Raw genomic sequence first — 25,195 nt, 5'->3', positions numbered from 1 at the left:
AATTGCAACTTCACTGTGTCTCAGAAACACATACTTATGAAGAATACAAAGCAGTCTTCAAGGGAGCACAGGGCCATGGGTTAGGAGATAAATACACTCTAGAATGAGTTTCTTTCATCTTCTCTCTGAAGGAGGAAGCAATTACGAGCTTCCGTTTGCTTTGTCCGCTAGTAAGCCTTCTGCCTGTCACCATTCTCTTTCATAAACATACATCACCCTTCAGTTAAAGCTTGTTCCACAGGCCAAATGTTCTCCAGAACAATCTCAAGAAGCTCCAATTAACTTGACAATTCACTTTCTTGCATGGTGCATTTTCGCCTGGATGTTCCATTGACCCAGTTAAGAGAAGTAACTGTGTCGGTCTGCTCCTGAATTCAGTGGTGCAGTCACTGATCCAGCTCCCCTTGAAGCACAGACAGAAGTGCCTTTGCATACCCTGCACATCCTCTCTGTTTTCAATCAATGAAAAACACAAAACACAAACCCAGCGCATTTCTGTTTTCTTCCATTGTAATGGTGAGGGAATCTGAAAAGAGCAGACAGAAAGCAGCTGGCACAAGCTCATCACCATGTAGCTGCCTGGCTTGGAACATTGTCCACAATGAAGATTCAACACCAAGGGATACAAAAGATTCCCCACAGCCACCATTACAGCCGTTCGCCTCTGCATATACTAAATTTTCCAATATCATTTAGAACAAACTAGTTTAAATCCTCGTAACATAATCAGCACAACAAATAAAACAACCAGCACTGTAGACTTTCTCCTCAGGGACAGTAAAAGCAATCTAGTTGCCTCACGCTCTGTATAAACAAGAATAAAACTGGAATAACTCTGTTGACCACAGTGGACTTATTCCAACAATACACTAATCAAAATGAGATCACAAGTTAACTCAATATATACAAATAGTGACAGCTGCTGGTTTCTATAGCAAAATATAGTAAATAATTATCATCAGAAATACAAGCAAAAGTGACACCTATGTATGATTCCATTACATGTTTCCATGGAAATTACAGGTTTGTAATTCTCACTAATTCAACTCAACTAAATGAATTACATCCAAGCAGAAAAGCCAGCAAAAAAATACTACCTCAAAATCAATCACAGAAGCAACAGAAATTCCTACCCATGTTTTTAAATTAAAGCACCCTTGATTTTAAAGTTTTTTTAATCAGTTTTTAAAAAAAACATGGTTTTTACTACCTTCAAAATAATATTAAAGATTATGATTTTCCTATCAGCAGTGTATATAACCATAAAATCAAAATCTTAAGTCACTAACAACTCATTTTCATTCCACTAAGGTGTTTTAAGCAGGATATCAGTCTTTTCTTACAAAAAATTCAAGTAAGACAATCTAATCCATCAGTAATGTCCTCAAGATGGCCTCATATATGCAATGAATTAAACATTCTCAAATGTTTTATTTTTTCAAAGTGGCAAAGACTCACTACATCCCAATCATATTTCCCAGATGGTGTCATGAACCTCTTAACACTTCATTTCCATCATGTTCCATGTCTTGAGAAACCTGTTTTCAATCTTTCAAACACAAACAGGGCCTCCGCCCTCTGTCCCCTGATGCTAGATTCAGCAGTCCCCAGCCAACATATTCTTCATATTCTTTTTCAGATGAATAAATTCATCTCCTCCCTCATCAATCACATTGAAACCTTCAATGACAGGTTCACGTTCTTCAAAGTTCTTCATAAATGTATTATTTATGTCTTCTATGACGAAAAGGAGGATGTGCATTCATCAGAAATAAGTAGCTCCAAACCAGTCTAAGAAAAGCATCTGCAAAGCTGACTTGACCCCCCTCTTGCTCCCAGTGTACTGTAGCTGTGACCTAGAGATACTGCTGGTTTTATATTTCACCTAGAGACTTGATAATTCTCAGCTCTGCTGCTTAAAATGAAAAGCTCTACTGGCATCTAAATTCAGTTCTGAGGATTTGGCTCGGTGTCTGTATGTGGAAAAACACAGAATGCATTGATCTGAGTTGAAGCTTCAGAAGCTGAAATTCTATCTTTATACCTGCTTCGTCTTGCATCCAGTCCTTTAATTCCTGTAGAGGAGTGTTTTCAGTCCTTCAAGTGTCTAATGACACTTAGGGTCTCCCTATTATTGTTGCCTTTTGAGATCCACGTTGTACTTAACATCCACAGTTTTCTATTTTGCTTATCAATTTCAGGTGATTTTCTCTCTAGCAACAGAATAAGCCACTCATTATAATCAAAGCTCTCTGGTTCTCACTTTGCATAAGAAACCTAGGACTAGAGGGATCACCCAAGTCCATGAATCCAGTGTCCTGCATACACAACTATCCATACATATTGACATCAGCAGAAGAAAGCTTCACAGAGTATCTGTTTCACACAGCCCTATCTATAAATCAGAGAACACATTCAGCAGCTCATAGTAAGCTCTGGAATTTCCCATAATTACAATGTATGTCAGTTGAATATGAAATTCAAAATTTTATCTTTCTTGTATATTAATGCCAGAACTTGGAATTCCAATGTCTGTCCCCAAAATATTTCAGTATTTGTCCCAGACTGTCTGTGTAACAAAATTCATGAAAAATCAGTGGAGCTGGCTGGACTGAAAACTCTGTTTTTGAAATCAACATTCCCTCAACTGATCAGAAGACTGCAAACCCAGGTCTTTCTTCCTCATACCTCTTTCTCATTCTCCTAGCTATGTAACGGCTGTTTTTTTGACAAATCCTTTTTCAACACCTCAGTCTCAAATTCTAGTGATTCTGGAGATCGAGAGTTGTGTGCTTAAAAAACCCCAGTGAGAGTAAGGAAACAAAGTTCCCATCTGGTAGATTATTCAGGATGAGGACCTGCATTATTATGATGAACCCTGCTCAATGTTTTCAAAAAATACTCATAAGTGGTCCAGTTCCAGGAGAAGATGGTGGCACTGGATTCCAAGCTGGCAGACATACTTGCCCTATTGCCACTGATGCAAGTGCCTCAGCTCCAGAGAAAGTCACTTGCCTTTTTACATTAAAATTCCCACTGACTCGCAATAAGAATTTCCTTTTTCACTAGGCAGGTGTCTGGATCATTCATCTGAGCTGCCTAAAGCACACTTTGCAGGTGCTTCATTCTGGTCTGGGATTTCATTTTGTGCATTTGAAATTTAACTCCTTCAGCCTAACCTACAGAACTCTTGCTGGATTCATCTCTATTCGACTTTTGCGGGAGCTGGAATATATAGTGTAAGAAACACAGAAAACAGTTTTACCATCATTTGCCCAGAAGCTCTAGGGCTCCATTCCTCCTTCTGTCACAGACTTGCTACCCTGGGTGATGCAAGTCATCTCCTCAAAGAATTGTGTTCCTAATCTGCATCCAGGGGATCTCACTTGAAGAACTGCTGGGCACTCACAGGTACCTCTAAACTTGAGCATTTTACATTTCTGAAACATATACAATGCCTAATGCAGACAGCTGCCCCTTCTGGCATCTCCAAAATAGCTAGTTTGGTGTTTCAAATTTGTAGTTTTGTAGTTTATTGATTTATGACTACCATTGATAGCTCCCCTGCCTACAAAACTGGGATACAGTCAACCCCTATCTCTAAGGGAGTTCAGTTCATTAGAGATTAATTACTTTCAGTGATAGGTTTTCCATAAATAAATAACACTGTCCTCATGTCTGAAAAGTGTGACACAAACAATGCACAGAGCCAAACTGCAGCTTTGCAAGGAGAAAGTAGAATACTTAAGATGTGCTTATTAAATAAGAAGCATTCGCCACATGCTTCAGAAAAAAATATTACTAACTTCATGATCAAATAATTAAATACTGCCCTCCACTGCACATGTACCAGGATGGGAAATTCAGTGTGCATGGGTAACCATCCATCTGGTATTTTACGTTGCTTTCATTATAAATAAATGATCTCTAAAATTAATCTTTATGTACATTACACATACAAAACAACTATCAGCAGTGCTGAATGCAGCAGGAACAGCTCCTAACTTGTAAGAAAATGTGGATCATTTCTATGCTACTATTATCTAAATATCACATGTGAAAGAAATCCAAACTCACATCTCTCATCATTTTCACTGCTTCCCTGGTCCTTCCCAGCTTCCTTGCACACATTGCCAGCCTCCTTTTAATATATACTAACACATTGGTGTCCCTTCCTGTATAAAAAGAAAAAGAAACAGCATTAAGATAAAACAAAGGTTTATTTACTACTCCAACACAAAACACAGTTTTCTTGCCATTTTTTTCTTATTCACTACCATCAATATTTTAATGAGAATTTTAATAAAAAATTACCAAATTCTGATGATTTAGATGTGGCATAACAGCACTGAAATCAGTGGAATGATTCCAGATATACAGTGTGATAAATAAGAACTCCTGGGTTGGCCTTACACCTGTGAAACATAAGCAGATCTGAAGGTACAGAAAGCACTATAGGGTACAGACCATCAAGTTCTCAACTGAGGCAAGGAGAACTCCTATGAGGTTAAAACTGGCACAAAACTCTGTGGTCACACTTACCAATTCACACACACGGTAAAGACATGGGCATTGATGAAAATGCATGTTACATCCTGTCTTTTTTTAAAGTTTTTACAAATATACTTGTTAATAAGGAGAAGTAGCAAAGCAAATCCTCATACTCTAACAGTCTTTTTCTTAATGACTGGAAGAAAAGTAGTACATGCTGAACTTTCTGTTTACAGCCTTTACCTGTTACCTAATTATCATCTTCAAATTCCCCACACCACTAATTACAGATGGCAAATAAACATGTTTCAGATATGACAGTCCTGTGTGCTAGAAGACACCCTAACAGTAAAGATGGCAGAAACTGAGCAGCGGCAATAATTATTCTCTTCAAGAATTCTTATTCCTTTCATTTCTCATTCACTTCCCTATACTTCCAATGCGAACTCTTAAAGTACTTCTGGGCCAAGAGGAAATAAGTGGGAAGCTAATCATCTAAAAAATTACCATATCATGAAAATATAAGACAGCTGCTACAAATTATCTTTCGGTATAGTATGTGCTCTGATTTTAGCCTGTTCCTAACATTTTCAAGCCTTTCATAATAAGAACAACATGTGTGCTGAAAACATTCCAAAGACCTACAAATTGTTTTAAAACTGTAATTAAAATTTTCAGATAGATTAAGCAGCAGGTTGAAAGGTCTCACTTTGGAGAAAAAACATAAATAAAGGAGGGAAGAATTTCTTTAGCTGTATTTTATATTACCTGATTCCTTATCTCTGTATGGATTCCTATATATTTAATACACAATCTATTAGTTACATCTGTTTCAACATGCTTATATAGTGTACATGAGGTACACATGAGGTTAAGCTTTTTTCAGACTTTTCAGAAGGAATGGTCAAAAGGCATTTACTTACTATGAAATCAAGATAATCTTCCAGGACAAAATTCTCTTATGTGACTAACAATTTGGGATGCCTAACATGAGCAATCTTAAAAAGAAGACTGCCCATGTTTTCTATAAACAAGCACCTCTTGAAAGAAGCCAAGTTGGGTACTCAAAGCCATTTACTCTTAAAATTTACTGTCTAACATAAAATACCATATGAAGGAGATGGAACACATGAATAAACAGAAATGCAGAGCAATGTGCTAGAACAACAAATATGTTGTTGTTCAAGAAATTACAGTGTGTTTCACCTGTAAAATATGAAATGCCCACTTTTCATCTGAAAATTTACTTCAAAGACCAGAAATGGAACAACTGAACTCTAAGAATCATGGAACAGCAACACATCGGTCCACAGTCCTTCCTCTCCACCCTTGTAAACCATGCAGAAGTCCAGCATATAATCAAGAGACTCCTGCGTGAAGCCCCTTTGTCCAAGGCACCATCTGAGGCTGGAATTTTTCTTATTTCTGCGGGTGCACACTGACATTTTCAAGGGGAGACTGGGTGGTATAGAGAAGTGGTATCACCTAGGCCATCCTGAAGCCCCTCTTGAATACACTCAGAGCTGGGAGTCACTTTTCAACCCCCCTGCTCTGTGGCAATCCACTTAATTTTGTGATTCAACTGGTTACTTCCTCAGCTGAAATACTGAAGGATTCGGGTGTCAAATTTGACCAGGAGAGTAGTCATCTAGCACACACTGGTTACAGAAACACCATACTTGTAACTGCCTGCACAAACTTAACCAGGTTAACTTGAACATAAGCATCATGACAGTGTTTACTAATTACTTATTGTGTACTTTTCATAGTAATTTTCTGTACTAAAGATGAATTGAGTGCACAAATTAAGGTTTCACAGAAAACCATAAGCTTGCTAGAGCACAAAAACTGCTTCAAGGGCTCAGCTGCTCTATATTTTTACTTTCATCAAAAATAAACAAATCATCCTAAATATCATTTTACAACCAACAAATATCTGAAATACTACCCCCAAGCTTTATAAAACCTCAGGGTTTCAGGTACAGACTTGCATACACTTTTGAAACTAGAGATCACAGATAGTTTTACTGTGTATAATTTTTATCAGCAATCTCCAAATTATGTGAGATAGCCAGAGGCTGTGAATTCAGATCCTGAGAAACCTGAAGATGCCCAAAGTATGTCAGTGCTTGTATTTATGTAATTAATTGGTGCTATTTTTGCTTAGGGTAGCCACTAGACTGTTGGCTTTATTATCTCTTTGATAATTTACTGTAAGTGAACCCTCATGTATTTTCTTGGATTAAAGGAGTATCTAATAAATATCAAAACAGCTAAATCTGCTTATTCAAAATTTTAAAAACATACTAAAAATCTAGACTTTCAATTAGATCACTTTAATATTCCAGTTGTTAATTTCTATGTTTCTGTGACCTTTCTTAGTATATGCAACTAACTTTTCAAATGTCACACTCCTTAATGGGTCTCATTAACTTTTACACAGAACAACACAGTGTACCCATTTATCCTCAGAGCTGACAGAAAAAAGCTGGCAAAGCTTCACTTCGCTCCTATTTCCATCATTCTTTAGTACTTTTTCACAACATGAACCCATGTTTTCAAAATGGCTAAAGGCACTTCAGTGCAACTTAAACTGAGTCCAACATTTTCTAAATATCAGATCTCTTTTGGCTCTAATACCTTTTCTTTTCTGTTAAGTTCATGCTACAGTATTTTCTGCCATGACAAAGAAAAGGCATATCTGGAATCTGAGCACTGATAGCTCAGCAACAGAATCAAGCGAAAACACTGAAACAAAATAGTCTGGCTCTAGGGCCATATTCCAGCTAATGCCAAATACTGATTGCACAGTTCTTAGAGGGGAAAGAACACCAAAAAAAAAAAAACCACCTAAAAACCCCAAATAACTCCCTGGAACTTCTCTCCCTTAGAAATGGCTATTCCCTCATAAGAAACTTACTGTGTTGGGCTTCATACTGGGCACCATGGTGCTGTAACTGCTGACTGCGCCTGTAACAGCCCTCTCCAGCTTTCAGAGCTTGCTTGAACAGCTTCTCTGCTTCTACAATTGTTGTTGCTTCCTCTTCAGCTAAGAGAATATAGGCAGTAGCACACCTGCAAAAATATCAGAGGAAAAACCATGAGAAGGGTGCATGATGTAAAAGCTATGTGAAGACATGCAGACTGGCAAGGACGTGTTAAGTATGGAAGTAAGGAGATTTTGTCCATGTACTTTTCTGATGAACTAGTGGTTAGAGTGCAGGACTCTCACCGCTGCGACCCGGGTTCAATTCCCGGCCCCCCGGGCAGTTGGAGCTCGTCAGCCCTGTAAGGCCATCCATCTAAGAGAAGATCACTCTAAACAAACCTACGTCCTGGGGACCTCACTGCCACTGTCCAAGCTTTGCTCGGCCCCGGCAGATGAACCTCAGGATTAAAGGGTGGGTTCAGTTCAGCACACACTGTGTCTCACCTAAAAAATCCACTGCGCAGGCTCGAAGGGTTTATGACCTTTCCCAAATCTTCGCTCGCGAAGACTGGCCATTATTATATATTATTATATTTTGATGAATAAATATTCTGTCGACCAGATCGTGACTCTCATTTTTAGGTACTATATCACTCAGCCCTTGAGTAAACCTACTGACAACTGTCCCAGAAAGTAAAGTACTGTCTCACTAAGCCTACATCCCTAAAACTCCTTCTGGAAAACAAGACTAGTTTTATGCACTATTGTTTTAACACAAACTGTCTCAATTACTGTAATGGTTTGAAAAGAATCAACAGACCTATAACATTTGCCATATGCAAAGAACAGATTATAAATGTAATTGTAGAGATTAAAAAACAACAACAACAAAAACTCAACCCAACCCAAGCAAAAAACAAAACAGAAATGTGCCCTTGCAGCAGAGCTGCACTAGGAGGAGTTTTTCCAGCAGGTCAAGGGAAGTGATCCTTCCCCTTTACTCAGCCTGGTAAGGCCACACATGGATGTGCTGTGTCCAGTTCTAGGCTCCCCAGTACAAGAAGGACATGGACATACTACAGAGAGTCCAATGAAGGGCCATGAATATGATTAGGGACTAGGGCATCTCACATATGAGAAAAGGCTCAGAGAGTTGGGACTGTTCAGTCTGGAGAAGAGAAGACTTTGGGGGGAATTTGTCAATCTTTGTAAATAACTGAAGTGAGGGGGCAAAGAGGACAGAGCCAGGCTATTTTTAGTTGTATCTGGTGACAGGACCAGAGGCAGTGGGCACAAAATGAGACACAGAATGTTCCCCTGAACATCAAATACACTTCTTTTACTTAAAATGTGACTGACGCTGGCACAAGTTGTCCAAGGAAGTTGTGAAGTCTCCCTCCTTGGAGATATTCAAAAGCCTGCTGGACATGGTCTTGTGCAATGCGCTGTAGGTGGCCCTGTTTGAATGGAGGGGTTCGATAATGACCTCCAGAGATCACTGCCAACCTCAACCATTCTCTAATTCTATGATATCTGAGTAGAACAGGATAGTCTTAGAGCTCATTTCTGCCTTTTATGCTACATTCTCTCAGTTAAATCACTATACAAGAACAAACAATTCTTTCTCTTCTTCTGATGAAATACATGAAGGACAATCTGTAAAGCACCAGTTCATGGAATTCTAGAATACAGTAATCTCTGTCTCTCCACTTTATGCACTTTAGCAACATTTATACAGTTTGCCATACCAGTAAAGCATTCCTGCACTGTTTTTGTGTTTATTGTGGGATCTCAAAATACTACACTTCTCATTGAGGAAATTAGTAACAGACTCAAAGACCAAAAGTTCCAGAAAATTAGATCATATTCTCTCATACTATGAAATGTGTATTTCAGAAGGTGTTTATGAGTCCTTTCTTTCTTGCTTCCGTTCATGATGACTGAGAAACTCAAAAGGGAACTCTTCGTCCCATAAACACATATTTCATATGCTCATCAGGAGGCAACTCAATTAAAACTTTTTTATGCTGTTCCAAAGCCCATTGATATCAACAGGAAGACTTCCATTGTCATTACTGCCCTAAGGATCTTCTGGGTACCTAGGACAGAATGCAGCTGTGCTTTTTTCCTTCTATTGTAGGCCTTCCTGTGACAGGCCTGTATTCACAGTTAAAAATTACTGTAGCAACTCCCCTGCCTTAAACTATCATCAAATGGATTTTCTAAAAGACAGGAAATAAATGTTAATGTTGTTGTCACTCACTCATTCAATTCCAAAGCTTCATGTGCTGCAGAAATTCGGGCTTGAGGGTTTCTCTCTCTCCAGGCTTTTTGCATTACTATTCAATAAACAAAAGAGAAGAGGGGCATATCAGTCATTACAGCACTAACACTGTAATCTACTGCCTTGTAACAACAGTCCAACTCATCGCAGAGCATTTCATAAAGCTCAGTGATCACTCAAAAAGATACATAATGAATATGAGTTTTTGTCCCACATACTCAGCTTTTTTCTTCTTTTTATTTAATTAAACTTTTTTCAGGAGAAAATCTGGCTGAGACATCATGCTATCTGCACTGCCATGTATAGAGGTGACAAGCAGCTATTTCCTATTGGTGTAGAAGATTCCACAGGGATAGTTGGGATTCTTACTGTGTTGTTGCTTTAGATGAATGTTAAATGGAAACAACATCCAGGCTAATAAAATGACCTCACAATTAGACCACTGAGTTCAGAAAACAGGATTCATGTTTATCATATGTCAAAAAAGCACAGTATGTTCTCCCTTGTAATTATGCCTTCAGAATGGAGCACCCAAGTATCAGTGTCCTCCCTTCCTAAGAGAATTTATCTGTTCAGAGGCAAATTCTGACAATTGAAATCACTGTTGTATATTTTTAGTAGAACCAAAGTCTGCGTGTGGACTAAACAGTAAAGGCTTAATACAACTAAAGCTGCTTATACAAATTCAGCTGTAAATTGCTGTTCTCATTTTTTACAGAGCTTCTAACTACATCAGGGGATGAAACACTCAAGTTTTACATCAGCTCTCTCTCTTCTATCAGCATAGACTAAATGAGATCTGGATAAGGTAACTCAATGTACTACACTGCAGCTGGAGGCAAATTAAGCTATACATGTTGGAAGCCACTGCAAGAAACAGGAGAAAAATCTCAATCCTTTACACTTGCAAATGGTACTACCTTGAATGACTTCAGCACGACAGCAGAACAAAGCAACATAAACTAGATAGTTTATATATATAGACACTCGTTCATGTCTAGAATTCTATAAATTCAACAGCAATGGCTTTCCAGGCATGATCAAACTTCTGCCTTTCCTTATCTAGCCAAAAGAACGGATGTCTGACTGCGTTTCTCTTGCATCAGTTTAAAGCAATCATTAAGCTATTAGCCAAAACAGTTGTTCACAAGGTCTCTTACTAGCGTCTGCAGGTCGTAAATGATCTGTGTCACATGTAAAGAATGTCTGATGGTCCTGTGCGGAAAGATTCATATCGTAGTAAGTCAAAGGTTCTCTCCCTGTTACCCATGTATACCTGCAAACATGCCAAAGAGATATTTTGATTAGTGAGGTCACACTTGGCAAAAAAAATCTAGACAAGAATCCTAGATCTTAGAGATGGGCAAAGCCAACTAAGTTCACTTGGCCAATCTCTTAACCAATACACTTTGCATTTCACTGTATTAGGATGGAGCAACAGTAGTCAAACCTAAGCTAATGAGGATGTTGAAAAGTACACACTGGAAATTGGTAACACATATATTCAAACATCAGGACTACATGAAACCTACACCTAATTAATTAGGTTGTTTGCTATAACTGATTTGAACAGGATTGCTGTATTAACAGTACCAACTACACCACACTTACGATTTTCCATGGTTTTTTTATAAGGTCACAAAAAACTGCAGAAATAACAAGTGCATCAGCATGAATTTAAATTCCTTTTCATTCAGAAACATTTTACAAATTACAGAAAAATTTGGCATGGGTGCATGTATCCACAGTTGGTTTTGTTTTTCCATCTCTGAGTTACATTAATGGAAAAGTACAGTTAAGCTCCTTAACCCAGTACTATGCCTGAAAACTGTAACATCGTAGCACTTACCGATTATATTCAGCTCCTCTGAACAGATTTAAAGGATTTCGCCAGACTTTGCATTCTGTAAGAAATCGAAACACACAGTAATGAACCTCTCCCAAATTACAATGGTACTTGATGTTTATCAAAAACATCAGTTAACATATAATGAGTCTTATCAAATGATTCATTTTTTCTAGGTGAAAATGGAAAAAAATCATCAAGAGCATTGAGATTCAGATAACCAGACTGTTCTCCCTTTCTTAAATAATAATTTAATTATAAATTAGTGTCAACAAATGCAATCATTCCAGACAAATAACCACTAACAAAGCCCCAAATGCTAGATGAAAAGATAATATTGATTAGTGCCAGGACTCACATTTACCATAATGCAGAACTGAGTTATTACACTGAAAAATAGCAATTAACTCAGTCCCTACAGACTTGTTATTTCTTCAGGAAAACATCACTGTCCAGTTAACGTTGTAAATCACTGAGAATCTCAGCTATGGTTGCCAAATTTAATTCCTCCTCACAGCTCGTGAAGTAAAAATCCATGGAAACATCTGTTGTTCTTACTTAAGTTATAAGCAGATGCTGAAGCTGACTGGCAGAGAAAAGTTCACTGCGTTGCAAAGGTTTGGGAACATTAAGAGCATTTTATAAATTTCCCTCAGGGGGAAAAATTGTGAATTCTTCGCACTACAAGAAGTAATAGAACTGAAAATCCACAAGAATGTAATTTAAAGCAGAATTAAAAAAATATAATCAATATCTATAGCTTTTGAAATGGTGAGGTCTCGATTCTGGCTTTTCCTTTAATTTAACACCAGATTTATTCTCTTAATTTCAACAAAGACAATTCATTGACTCCAGTGAAGGTGAGACCAGAATTAAACATAGTACTTGTATAAGGACTCACTGAGAGGCAGCATACCGTTCTACCACAGATTTGCTACTGGATGACACCTCACATGGTGCTCTGCAAAATCTCATCAGTAGCACTGGCCCTCCAGCATTTCACCAGCTGCTTTCCACTAACAAAAGTCAATCAGCACATTTTTCCCTATGAAATTTTGTGGTATCATTTCTAAAGGGATCACAACATTAGTTTTCTGGTAGACTTAGAAGGGTATCTTTATGGTAAGTATATGCCTGTTCTCTTTATGCCTGTTCCATTAAAGAATGAGACAGAAATACTGAACGGCAAGCCAAGCCCTCCTCTTTTCTCATGGACATAGCTCCCACTTCTGAGTATGAGGCTACAGTGGCATGGACAGAAAGCATATTACATAAATTATTTGCAGCAACATAAGGACACCTTCAGCTACACAAAGACTAGTCAAGTGGCATAGGAGGTGGGCCCTCAGTTTGCTGCCTACAGCACCCATAAAGTATATAAAACAGACAGGAATAGGCAGACTTCGGGAAAGAGTGACTGCATTCATTATACATCTCTATCTTTACACTACCCACTTCAGCAAGCAGCTAATATTAGAAAGTTCCACTGGTTTACTCAGCAGAAGTGCTTGATCGACATTTAGCTGCTCTGCTGTGCAGCCAGAGGGTATGGCTGCTTGACAAGCTTCAGCTTGACAGTTTTTACATCATATGACTTTCAAACCATTGTAAATATTAAATCAACATGAGACTTCTCAGTTCCAGAGGTATAATTCAATGGCTTGACTTATTTTGTTTGCAACCAACAAGATTAGGTGACAACTATTTGATTGCAGTGGCATCATTTCTTTCATCTTACTTAAATTCAAGTGGCTATGCTTTATCCAAAGTATGCGGTATTTTGACACTGTAGCAGGGGAAAGGTTGAACTGGGCAACAAAAAGGGGAGGTGAAGAAGGGCTTTTATCACCACCTCCACATCCTGGGGGTGGTTTGGCATCTGCCTGGCTAGTTAAACATGGCGTGCTCTTGTTTCTTTCATCTTGGTATCTGCTAACATGTTGGCCAGTACAACATTCATCTGATCTTTCTAAAGAACAAAGGTATTAACTGCAACTTTCTACCACAGTCAAACATCTACATAGGAAAACATGGTGAGCCAAAAGAAAAAGCCATCTTGACCTTGTTGGATAGTGAAAGAAATATCCCAGTGCTGATGCACGTTAAACTGAAAAGGTTGCCTTTTCCATTACCTTACAAACTAATAATATAACTATGTTATTTTAACCTTTCAGATACTTGTACCATGATCATGTTTTGAGCACTGATATCTTTCTTAAGGTATGAATAACAGGCTATCCGTAGATATACTTTCCAGAAACTAAGAGTCCCAACTCAGTGCCAATGCACTGAAAGCAAATGCACTCCTTGACTATTTCTTTCTATCAGAAAAGCCAAGATGCTTGGCTGAACCTCCTTAGTCAAAATACTGTGCCTTCTGCTTTAAAATTATGGGAGTTATTTCAGAGCTGCTGAAGTGTGACTGAGCACATTGATGAGTGCACACAGGTGTTTCCAAGCCATCCTATTGCTTTCTGCCAGTTCACCCAAATCTAATATCCTGGACCATGCAGTGCTGCTATTCACAGCCTCTCCTCAGATGGGAATGACAACAGCTGAATTTGCTGTGATATATGGAGGATTCCCTAAGGAGAAGTACCCTGTAGAGAACAAGGTTTTTTGAGGCCACCAATTTTATTTAACATGTGAGTTCAAAGCTAATTTTTGTTTGTTTGTTGTCACGCACACTGAAGAGCAGAAATAAAATTTGTTAGGTACAGACATAGGCATCTCAGCTGCTGAATAATGTTTTCTACATAACTGCTTTTTTTCTTTTCATTCATTTTTCTTCACTTACTAATTCTGTCCTAAAAGCCTGCAGAGGAAATGGATTTAATAAAATTGCAATTGATTCTAGAGGCACATCCCTAATGAAAGCTGAATTAATTTCCAATATTAAGATTATGGCCTGTATACCAAGCTAGGGCTGAAAAAGGTAAGCTTCGTTTTACAGAGGAGGAACACAAGCCAAGATGCTCCAGTCCTAACTTTAACAGTGAGTATCTCCAACTCAAGGCAGAAGCAATAGCATTTCAGCATCTTCATCACTCATGGGCTAATTTTTCAATTCATTCTCCCCAGGTAGCTGAGTCACCTAAGTAGGGAGACAAGTTCCCCTGAGACTCCTTCAGTCCATAAAGATCAGTGCTTGGGGGACTGATTTGTTTTAGGCAGGATGGCCTGTCTCTCAGAGAAAGCATCCCTCAGGCAACCTGGGAACCCAACTCGAAGTGCTCAGGCCTGAATGGCTTAAGGTCAGACACCTTCACTCCTTGCACTGAAAGTTGCAGGAGCTCTGAATGCCTGGAAGCTCATAAAAATTGAGCCCCACATGCCTGAAATGATGCCTCCTAAACTGGAGGCCTTTTTTTAAAACCTGACTATGTTAGGACTTGCCTAAATTCACAAATCAAATTGGTAGCAGAGTCAGGAACACAACAAGCCCTCAAGCTATTGCAAGTCACTATGCTTCCTCTTACTGAAGTGAAATCCAATTGTTGTTTACATACTGCTTACATTATTTAAAAAATAAAGTAATGCAAAACCAGATGGGCATTCTAACATCTCTGCCTGATTATATTTTTTTTTTACAACTTTGTTATTACTCAAAACTATTTCAATACAAATACTACGTGTCTCTAGAATCACAGAATCGATCAGATTGGAACGGACCCCAGCAGGTAACCTGGTTCAACCTCCCTGCTCAAGTAGGGTCATCCTAGAGCACATGGAACAGGATTACATTCAGATAGTTCTTGAATATCTCCAGTGAGGAGATTCCACAACCTCTCTGGGCAATCTGTTCCACTGTGTGGTCACTTGCATAGTAAACTTTCTCCTCCTATTCAAGTGGAACTTTCTATTCATCAGTTTCTGCCCATTGCCTCTTGTCCTATTGCTTGGCACCACCGAGAGACAAAAGCCTGGCTCCATCCTTCTGTCACCCTCCCTTCAGACACACAGATACTGATGACGTCCTCTCTCACTCGTCTCTTCTTGAGGCCGAACAAGCCCAACGCCCTCAGCCTTTCCTCGGTAAGAGATGCTCCAGTCCCTTAATCATCTTTGTGGCCCTCCGCTAGATAAACGGTGCTGCAGAAAGGGCACGTGGAATTTAGCAGGGCCTTCAGAACAAGGGGGGAAATAAATGCATCAGCCACGCAGCCCGAGCAATACGCACTGCACGAAACTTGGAAAGATGCGACTTGCAATTAATGAAGCAGCTTTGCCTTTTGTTTGACAACAGCACAAGGGTAAAGGAAGCCGTTCGCGGTCCCGCTCACCGGAGACGCTCTGCCGGTTCGCGTCCGCGTCCCCGCCGGCGGCGCTGGCGGCGCTGGGCGCGCTGTTGTCCACCCCGCCCAGCAGGGGGCGCAGGTGGCTCACCGAGACCTGCTCGATGAAGGACGTGCCGTACTTGCGGAAGTACCACCACTCGAAGATCTGCAACGCGGAGACACCGTCAGACGCGCCGCCCCCGGGCCGCCCCTCGGCCTGCTCCTCCTCCCGCTCCTCCCTCACCGCCCCGTTCCCCACCCCGCTCCCTCGCCCTGCATCCCGCTCCCGCCTCAGCCCGACAAGGGAAGCGGCAGCTCCAGCCACCGCGCGCCCCCTCCTCGCACACCCCGCGGGAGGCACCTGCCCGCCTCACCCCTGCCCGAGGGTACCGAGGTTAACCGGGAGGTGCAATGGGATCCAAGTTTAGGTGGGGAGTCTCAAATCTTGTCATCTTGTCAGTGCATTTTTTTTTTAACCTCAAAGAACCTTACGTCAGGTTATTTCTTTTTTTAAAGGCGTTTAAAATTGTTAGGACCCTTCCTTTAAACTGACTTCTGGGGGGAAAAAAAAAAAAAAGAAAAAAACCCCAAAACTCCATGCTGCTCGACATCAGCCACGCCGATGCCATGGTGCAGTCAGGAATGAACCCGCCTCGTCTTTCCCCAGCTCCCTCTGCAGTCCAGGGAACGTGAGGAAAAGAAGGTTTGCTTGTTTCCCCAGTAAATGCTTCCAAAGGAATTCACTGAGTTTAATAAAAAAAATGTTACAAATTACAAACAAACTCCAGGAAGCTGAATACTTTTAGGATTCCCCCCCCCCCCAGCTGAACTGTGTTTTGTTTGGCTGACTTAGGCTGCTCCAGAATTCATTTTATTTTCAGGCTTTTGGTTCAGCTAGCAAATCAGAAAAAAGAATTAGTTATAGAGCTCTACTTGGAAAATCATTTCACAGCCTAAAAGAACTCCTTATAATTGCAATTATACACATAAACATATATCTGTGGTATTTTCACCAAAAAAGCGATATTATTCAGTAAGAATACACATATTTCAGGAAACCACATAAACCTGGAAATGAAGACTATTTCATATAAATATAGAAAAGGTTGTGACTGTAAAAATTATAAAGGAACACATCCTTCTAATAAATAGGAAAATTGTACCTGAATCATCACCCAAACATCTACATACCAATTGAAAAAAAAAAGGCAAATCTATGGAGTTTTGAGAAATTTGGAGGTACTTTGTATATTGATTGCACTAGAAATTGTGAATGAGCAATCTCTGACCTTTCTATATTACTCGATGTCTCCATTTGTTATACCAGTGCTGAAAGCATTGACAAAATCTCTTCCAAAAAAGTTTCTTTATTAATTCTTACTACAATCAGCAACAAGCGAAAGGATTGCTTTCACATCTTCAACACCATCAGCATGCTGTAGGGCAGGTTCTGGAGCACCAGACAGGAGCCAGAAGGCTCTGGAAGGCCTCTTAGAGGTCTACCTGCTATAGAGAGATTCAGGCTGGGCTCCACACTCTCCCTCCCACAATATTTTTTAGACTACATCTAACAAGCTTCATACTTCCTCTGAGAGAAGGGGAAAAAAAAAGGTTTTCCAAAATGTGCTAATAAATTCCTGCTCATTATTTCAATCATGATCAGCTTTTAGATGGAAAGTCAGTAAAACTCAGAGAGGGAGTGAGTAGTACAAAAGCATGCTTGAGCCCACTCACCCTGCACAATGTATATGTATACCAGGTGGAAAGCCATCACACTGAATTTCAGTGAAACTGAGGGGACAGTCACAAAGAACATATATATATATATTTCTATCTATCTATCTATCTATCTATCTATCTATCTATCTATCTATCTATCTATATACGTGGTCACTGTTACAGTTCAGCTGAGTGACAGGAACTTGCTAAAATATGTGACACAGCTGTAAGCCTTCCTCCCTAGACTTAAAAAGACATTAATTACTTTAAAAAATTGCATTAAAGCTCATAAATTGTTTAAGGCAGCTTTGAAAAATATTTGCTCTGTTGAGTGAATCCAGTGCCAGGAAATAACAGGCAGATCTCAATGCATACAGTCTCTTAGAAATTAAAGCCATAAATCATCATAAGCCTTTGCTTGGAGTGATTTGTTCAGCGTGTATGAGGAGGTAATTTGTATTCTGGTACTTAAAACAATAAATTCTCTTTGCAGAATTTTTGCACCTTTCTCAGACAGTGTCAGCTGGTTTGAAACCTGATTTCTATAAATCAAATTTGACTTTTAACTGCATCATCCAATTTGAAAGCAACATGAAGTCAACCATCTTGACAATTCAGCAGATGAGAGATCATCTGGCAGAATAATAGCTGAATATAAGGATTAATTACCCATTGACAGATATCTGAGTTAGAGAGCAAATTAATCAGAAAGATCCTTTCTGCACCACTTCTGAAAGAAAAGGCAACCTCATTTCTGTCATATACATACAGTAAGAGGGGAGCTCAACTTCAGAGATCTCCTCCCCTTCACAGCAGCGGCAAACTTCTTGGGGCTCTTTCTAGTTGGTGCCTGTGCTTTCAAATTGAAACAGGGTCAAACATCTCCAAACCCTCAAGGGATTTTTGGGACCATTATGTTCACAAAGGCCAAGTTAAAACCCTGTTCTGAAAATTTATAGCTTTGTGTGTTTAGAAATGCAAATTAGAATTTTTGTTTTTTAATCTGGTATAGTTATTGCTTAATGTGAGAGTATTTGTTTTGGAAATGTTGTCTTTTTAATGCATTTCAAAAACTTGCTTTGGAGGTTTTTTTTGCTTTTGCTTCTCTGTGCAGGTGCTTCTCTTCCCCTGTGCAATGAAAACATTACAGTTGTCCTCTTTCTTATCTCTGCTCTCACATACAAACAATCCCAGATAATGTTATCTATCTCTGTAGCAACAAATCTATTCTGCATCACTTGGTTATCTGATCTTCCTGCCTGGTTTTTCAGAACAGATACTCCATCATAAATGCATCAGTTCACAAGGGATGTTTTTGATGGTGGTTCTCACTGAACCAATGCGTGATTCTATCTGTAATTTGAATTATGCTTTTCTGTTTATCATATCTGAGACAGGCATCCTCTCTTAGAGAGAACTCTCTGTCATCCTCTCCTAGTGTATGTGTGTGTATGGAGTCTTCAACAGAAGCAGTAAAGGATTTTGTTTGCTGGCAACTTCCACAGCTCAGATTTCTCTTTCAGGCTCGTAATGAGTCTTCCAGGTCTCAGAGGAGTAAGATTTGGAGTACTCTTCTAACAGCAGTGGTGGTAACAACTGATCTAATGGATTTAAATGAAACTTACTCTCTGGAGGAACAGCATAATGCTGGCAGAACTTGATTCCATGGTTAAGCCTATTTTATAAATACAATGGGACCACAGCACAGGTTTGGCTGGCTCAAGTCATCCATGCTGTTTGTTTGCTTGCACACTGCCTGGCCTGGGTCAACTCTCCCAGGTAATGACTGCACATGTTCTAGGGATATTACAGCCCAGGGGCTATATCCAGTAGACAGTATGGAAAAGATTATCCTGTCTTGGGAGGCAAGAGTGTTTATCCATATGACTGTGACTACACAATGCTACTTGCCTTCCGACACAGAAAGCCCCTAGTCTACTTTATTTAGCTGTTACAGGTAGCCAGTGACTCAAGCAGATCCTCCGTCCTGCCCAGCCTGGATCTAGGAAATAGTCAGTATACCTCTGACCATGCTCAGTGTCCTTAATGACAGTCTTGAAGGATATGCAGCCCCATTCCTTCTGGATGAAGTACACACATTCATCATCCTCTTAGACTCTGCTCCTGGCCCACTTGTCTTATTCAAAGAGTCAGCAGGAGAAGATACATGCAGTGCTAACAAGCAGCTTATTCAAAATAAATAGCTATTTACTTCATCTACCTCTAAAAATACAAAAATGGGAAAGAAAATAATATATTGCCTTGACTAAGTATAGTACTTCTTTCAACACTGTGTAGACCCCAGCTAGTTATGATACCCTTCTCTGTGGCCTGGGTTATAGCCTGCCTTCTGACAGATCCTTCCTCTCTCATTTGCTCCTTGGCATGGGTTTCCAGTTTTTTAGGAACTCCCTATGATGATTCTGCCCTTCCTGACCTAAGCCTTCTCTGCCAGAGCAGAAACTTTGAACAATTACCATGTGTTGCTTTTCAGCCATCAAACACTGTTCCTGCACACTTGTCAGACTTTCAGAGTGTCTGTGGCAACACCCAGAACTCAGTCACCTTGCTGCCCCTCTGCAGCAGACTAACAAAGGTAATGAAACAAGAAGAACAATTAATATCTACAGAAAATAAGACAAGTCCTTCTGTGTCACTCAGGTCCACACTCAGACTTCCTGTAGTAGTACCATTGGCTACAAAAGGCTGGGACTCTCACACACTATACACATTCTCAGGTAGTAGCAGACAGCCCAGATGCTCAATGCTAGGCAGAGTGTAGACTCAGAACTCATGCTCTGCCTTTGTAGACTGGCTTCCTAATTGTTGTATCTGAAAGACCTGGTATTTGTTCATTGCAGAATGCTTCTCATTCTCTAGCAGAAGACTCCCATTACTGTTGCAAGCTCTGAAGTAGAAAAACAAGGCTTTCTTGGTGGAGATTCAAGTCTGAGGTTCTACCTGTGCTTTGTTAGAACCAAGACTCCATCAGTTTGCAGTTCAAGTGCCACCCAAGACTGCTGACCAGCTTTCACTCTGGTGATAACTGTACGTTAAATATGTGGCTTTATTTAGAAATCTTAGTGGCATTTACACAGTTCCAGTTCACAGCATTTACTGGACGTCAGCTGTGTTTCATGACAGTTTTATTACCCTACCTGAGGAAAACCTCAGCCTTCCAGACACTGAATACAATGCAGCTCATTGTATTCGGAGACAGAACACTATATTTTACTGGATTAAAAGTAACTGCGGTGGAACCAAGTTTCCGATACAGTATTTCTAATGCAACTTTGCACTAAATCTTGTTCCTATTTTTAATGTCTGCAATAGTGCAAGGATGAAGTGAATATATGCTAAATTGTTAACTTTAAACTATGTGCTGTAGTCAAGTAATTACGGAGAAAGCTTGAGATAGAAAAGTATTTTCTGTATGGTTCTGAGCTATAAGAAAAAAGGTCTGAAATCCTTGCTTCAGTTAAGTCACATTGCCTACAGCAAGGCCAGAATTTTACCTAAAGAATTAAAACAAAGTAAGAGACAAAATAAGATGGGAGTGTAGTGTTTTGCAAAGGAGTCATGTAGCATACGATTGCCCAAGGCTGAATTTTACAGTCATTGTTTCAGGACCCAAACATGACTTAGGAAAAGCAATCACTTTCCCATCAGTTACCACACTTAAGAAGAGATGGAATTTTCCATCATTTCATAACCTGCAGTGCTGTGATTTCTCCTTTAGATTAGGAATTGCAGCCAACTGATAATGGAAAAAAATCTGCCAGCCCATATGGTGGAAAATTCTGAGAAATATTAGTACATTTAGTCTAAAAAATACCCCAGTGATGTAGATTTGGAAAGAAAATGTTTATTTTATAGCAGAGTTTCACTTAATACCATTAGTAGCACTAAGGATCCTTTAGAACTGAGGATGCTGTGTAGTCTGACACAAGTGGCAATGCAGGCAATTCATGATGTTACTGGGCCACGGGTAAACAGCAAGGTTAAGAAATAATCGGAAGCACCACTAGGCTGTAGAACGTAATCAGAACTAGAATGTAATCAGCTGTCATTTCTGATGTGTGGTCTGTTCAGCTTGCAGTTTCTTCTTTCCATGATGATGTCTGCTTAGTTCCTTTTCCATTATCAAGTTTACAAACAACACATTTCTCTCAGCAATGACAGTGGTCCCTACAGTCTGGGATTCCTGAATGTTACCTGCCTGGCCTACACATCTTTTTCACACTTCGGATGGTGGCATGTGAAAAGCAGACAACAACTGATAGCAGTAGTGAAGATACACAAAAGAAGACTTTCAGTCTTTGTTCAGTCTGTGTCTACACCTCCATCAACTCACTGTTCCTTCATCTTGTTCATAATGGAGTTTCTCATGCAACACCAAGTGATTTCTTTTGATTAAGGCTCACTCAGTCTGATCTCTTCTTGAAAGGCTTCTATTGGTACCCTTTTGCCCCTTCTTCATATCAGTGACTCCTTGCCACTTACTTCTTGTCCTCTCCATCAAAATTAGAAATTTCTTCCTCACAAGTCATTTACTTCTGAGCTAAGTCCTCAGAAACTGCCTTCACAACTACAGTATAAAAAAAATGTTCCTAGATTTGCAATCATGATATACACAGAATTTAGCTCTAGATAAATTAGTCTCTCTTCAGGGTTTTATTCCTGTTTGATTCTGTGAGGTAATTCAATAGGGCACAAACTGTCTTTGTCTCGCCACCTCCTCCTACCGTCTTTGCTCTCTAGCAACAAATAAGGAATTGTGCTGTGAAACCCATGTTATTTCTCTCATTCCTTCTCATCTTGGTGGTGGGGCCCAGCATTTTCTTCTTTCTGAGTGACAGTACTGAATGTAGCATTCAGTATTTTCCCTCCAGGCATTTGAATGAGTTGTGCTGAACTGAATCCAAGTCTTACAGGTCTGGCTGCTGCTAGTATTCTGAAAGTTCTGTTGGTCCCTCTGGAGTTCTGTCCTGTGCTTTGGGGCTCAATCCATACAAGAATGATGAATGCCCAAGGTGCAGACATTAGGTAATTGCCTTCTGCTATGAGGAAACCCAGAGCAAGGCACAGCAACAGTGCAGAAATCATCTAAGTGATGAGAGTCTCACAGGCATTAAGTAGTCAAAGATGCTGTTTGTTTGTCTACATCAGCTACAGGAAGTGAGAGGTGTGTATTTCCCACACCAAACTGACAATGTTTAGTTAAGATTCTAGTTGCTTTCAGGTTTCTCTGAGATCAGGAGATCTGAGGTGATGTGAACTAGCCCCTAGCCATGTCTCCCTCTTTCCTCTTTTCACTTATCGCTACAGTAACTTTCGCATGGTCTCATTGGTCCCTCAATTTCATTCCTAGTTTGGTGTGGTGACGGAGGGTCTGCAGCTTCTATCCTGCAGATTTTAAAAGTGTACAACTTGTTTATAAGACAAAAGACCTAAGACCAATTGAACAAACAAGACTAAAACAAAGACAACCTTTCCCTGAGGAGGGGAAGTGGAAAGGGCGGGGCTGATTTCTTCTCCCAGGTATCCAGTGACAGGTCACATGGGAATGGTTCAAAGCTGTGACAGGGCAGGATCAGACTGGACATCAGGAAGAATTTCTTTATGAGAGGGTGGTCAAACACTGGAACAGGCTTCCTAGAGAGGTGGTGGATGCCCCAAGCACGTCAGTGTCTAAGAGGCTTTTGCAGAATGTCGTCAATAACTTGCTTTAACTTTTGGTCAGCCCTGAAGTGGTCAGGCAGCTGGACTAGATGATCATTCTATTCTGTTCTGTTCCGTGCTTTGCCGTGCTATACTATTCATCTGTGTAAGTAGTGAGCCAACTCTTGGCAGCGAGGAAACAAGAACAGCCTAGTATAAGCATAATAGCCAATGTACACCGTGTGGATTCTTAGATTTTTTATTTCCATTTGTTTCTATGAAGACATTTAATAAAATTCAGTGCAAATACTACACTCCTGCTTTGCACTGTAATGGTATTATGATTCTCTCCACTGCATCAATTTGCACAAAAGAAGCCCTCAGGGATTAAATATGGGAGAAAGGGGGTTTAAATGGTTTAAAAATATTCTACAGACATTTAAGCAAATAGGCAGATATGTACTGGGAAAGATTCTAAGAAGGGAAGAATTGAAATAATTATCCCTTGGAATCCTGGCACCAGAACTGGTGTTTCTCTAATAAGTCCTGCTGTAACTTTCTGAAAGGACCATGCTAAGCTGAAATAGTTGGTACCTCTCCTCTTCTTCCTTTTACTGGCCTTTTTCATTTCTGTAGTAATTGTTGAGGGAAGCACTTAATGTGCAAATACTTGTTATGAATTACTATAGGGTTGTTAGTGGGTAACACTGTTCTTCAAGACTTTTTTTTCTTCAAAGACACAGATCTGAAATATTTTCTCCTCTCTTTCCTTTTTGTTCCCATGGAAAAAGAAGTACAAATAAAGACAAATTTTATGTGCTGCAGAAGTATAAGTTTAAGGAAAAAACAAAGACACCTATTAATTTGCATAAAGCCCAAAATACCATTCTGGATATCTAAATCAAACGGTAAAGTGATATTAATACATCTAGTACTTACCAAAATAAGTCCCGAGATTAATGAGGATGTGCCTGTCAGGGCAACGTAGAACTTGGGAGTTAAAGTGTTCAAAAACATACTCACTGAAAAAGAAAAGAGATGAAACCATGAGTACAAGAGCAGGAAATGTTCTCCACATGCTTTGCAACTTCAGGTAAGTTATTACCTTAACTCTGATAAAAAAGACAATAAAACAATATCCTGTTCCATCTGCCTAACATGCAATAGAGCAGAGCATTAGACTACCACATGCGAGATTTTGTTTTCACAACAGAGTCAATCACAAGGCAATGGAAAACAGTTGCATACAAGTTTAGGACTTCGCTATTCCAGTCACTGCCCCACTGACTCAGAGTTTAGGATTCCCCATGATATATGGGAAGACATTTTATTATATGCCTCTGCTATTCCATTGCAGTTAGAAATCTTAGGGGTCTTTTCAGTGTCTGGAATTCAACATGGTCTCAACATCCTGTAGATCTTGAAGTTTTTTTAAACTTTTTACTTCTCATTACCTTGGTTCCTAACTTATAAAGTAGGAGATAATAGCATTTTCCTAACTCATTCTACTGCACTAAAGTTGGTAAAGTTGTATGACAACAGTGAATAGAATATTAGACAATGACCTAACTGGCTTTCTGTTAATAATGGGTGTTAATGACAGCTGTCCAGATTATCGGAAATGCAGGGCAGAAGCGAAGTCAGATAACCCACAAGAAATGGCAATTTCATCTGTATGAGCTTCTGGAAACCCAAAGGGCTTTTCTAGTCATATCCAGTCTTGGAAGCTGGTGAGAAAATCAACAGGTATACATGCTCAGCCCCCACAGAAAATTCCTATGGCCTTAAGAGAATAAAATGTTTTTCTAGGTTTTCGATCACTCTACTGAAGCTACTAGACAGAGAACTGGAGTTCTTCCACTAAATTCTAGATGTTTAAAGAAAACTCTCACTTCCCATCACTTCCATCTTCCACAAGAAAATACTCCATATTGAACTACATGAAGGGTGAGAATATCTTCTGTAAAAAAACCCTACTGGTCTCATCC

At 39.6% G+C, this 25,195-nt stretch overlaps 1 protein-coding gene across 3 annotated transcripts in view; it reads right to left on the bottom strand.

Moving 5' to 3' along the window:
* Nucleotides 1-25,195, bottom strand: part of ST7 (suppression of tumorigenicity 7) — a 138,943-nt gene that overhangs the window by 36,664 nt on the left and 77,084 nt on the right. For 2 of the 3 annotated variants that reach the window (XM_064656046.1, XM_064656047.1), the window contains exons 2-8: nt 24,147-24,229; nt 15,834-15,993; nt 11,554-11,608; nt 10,865-10,980; nt 9,684-9,759; nt 7,412-7,566; nt 4,078-4,175 (exon numbers count right to left, since the gene is read on the bottom strand). In XM_064656046.1, the coding sequence (XP_064512116.1) occupies nt 4,078-4,175; nt 7,412-7,566; nt 9,684-9,759; nt 10,865-10,980; nt 11,554-11,608; nt 15,834-15,993; nt 24,147-24,229 (743 nt within the window). Of the gene's footprint in view, nt 1-4,077; nt 4,176-7,411; nt 7,567-9,683; nt 9,760-10,864; nt 10,981-11,553; nt 11,609-15,833; nt 15,994-24,146; nt 24,230-25,195 lie in introns of those variants that run through there. The other variant, XM_064656048.1, reaches the window with a different exon arrangement.

The sequence above is a fragment of the Pseudopipra pipra genome, chromosome 5 (genome assembly GCF_036250125.1).
Source record: "Pseudopipra pipra isolate bDixPip1 chromosome 5, bDixPip1.hap1, whole genome shotgun sequence".
In the NCBI taxonomy this organism is placed as follows: Eukaryota; Metazoa; Chordata; class Aves; order Passeriformes; family Pipridae; genus Pseudopipra; species Pseudopipra pipra.
This window is presented reverse-complemented; position numbering and strand designations above follow the sequence as displayed.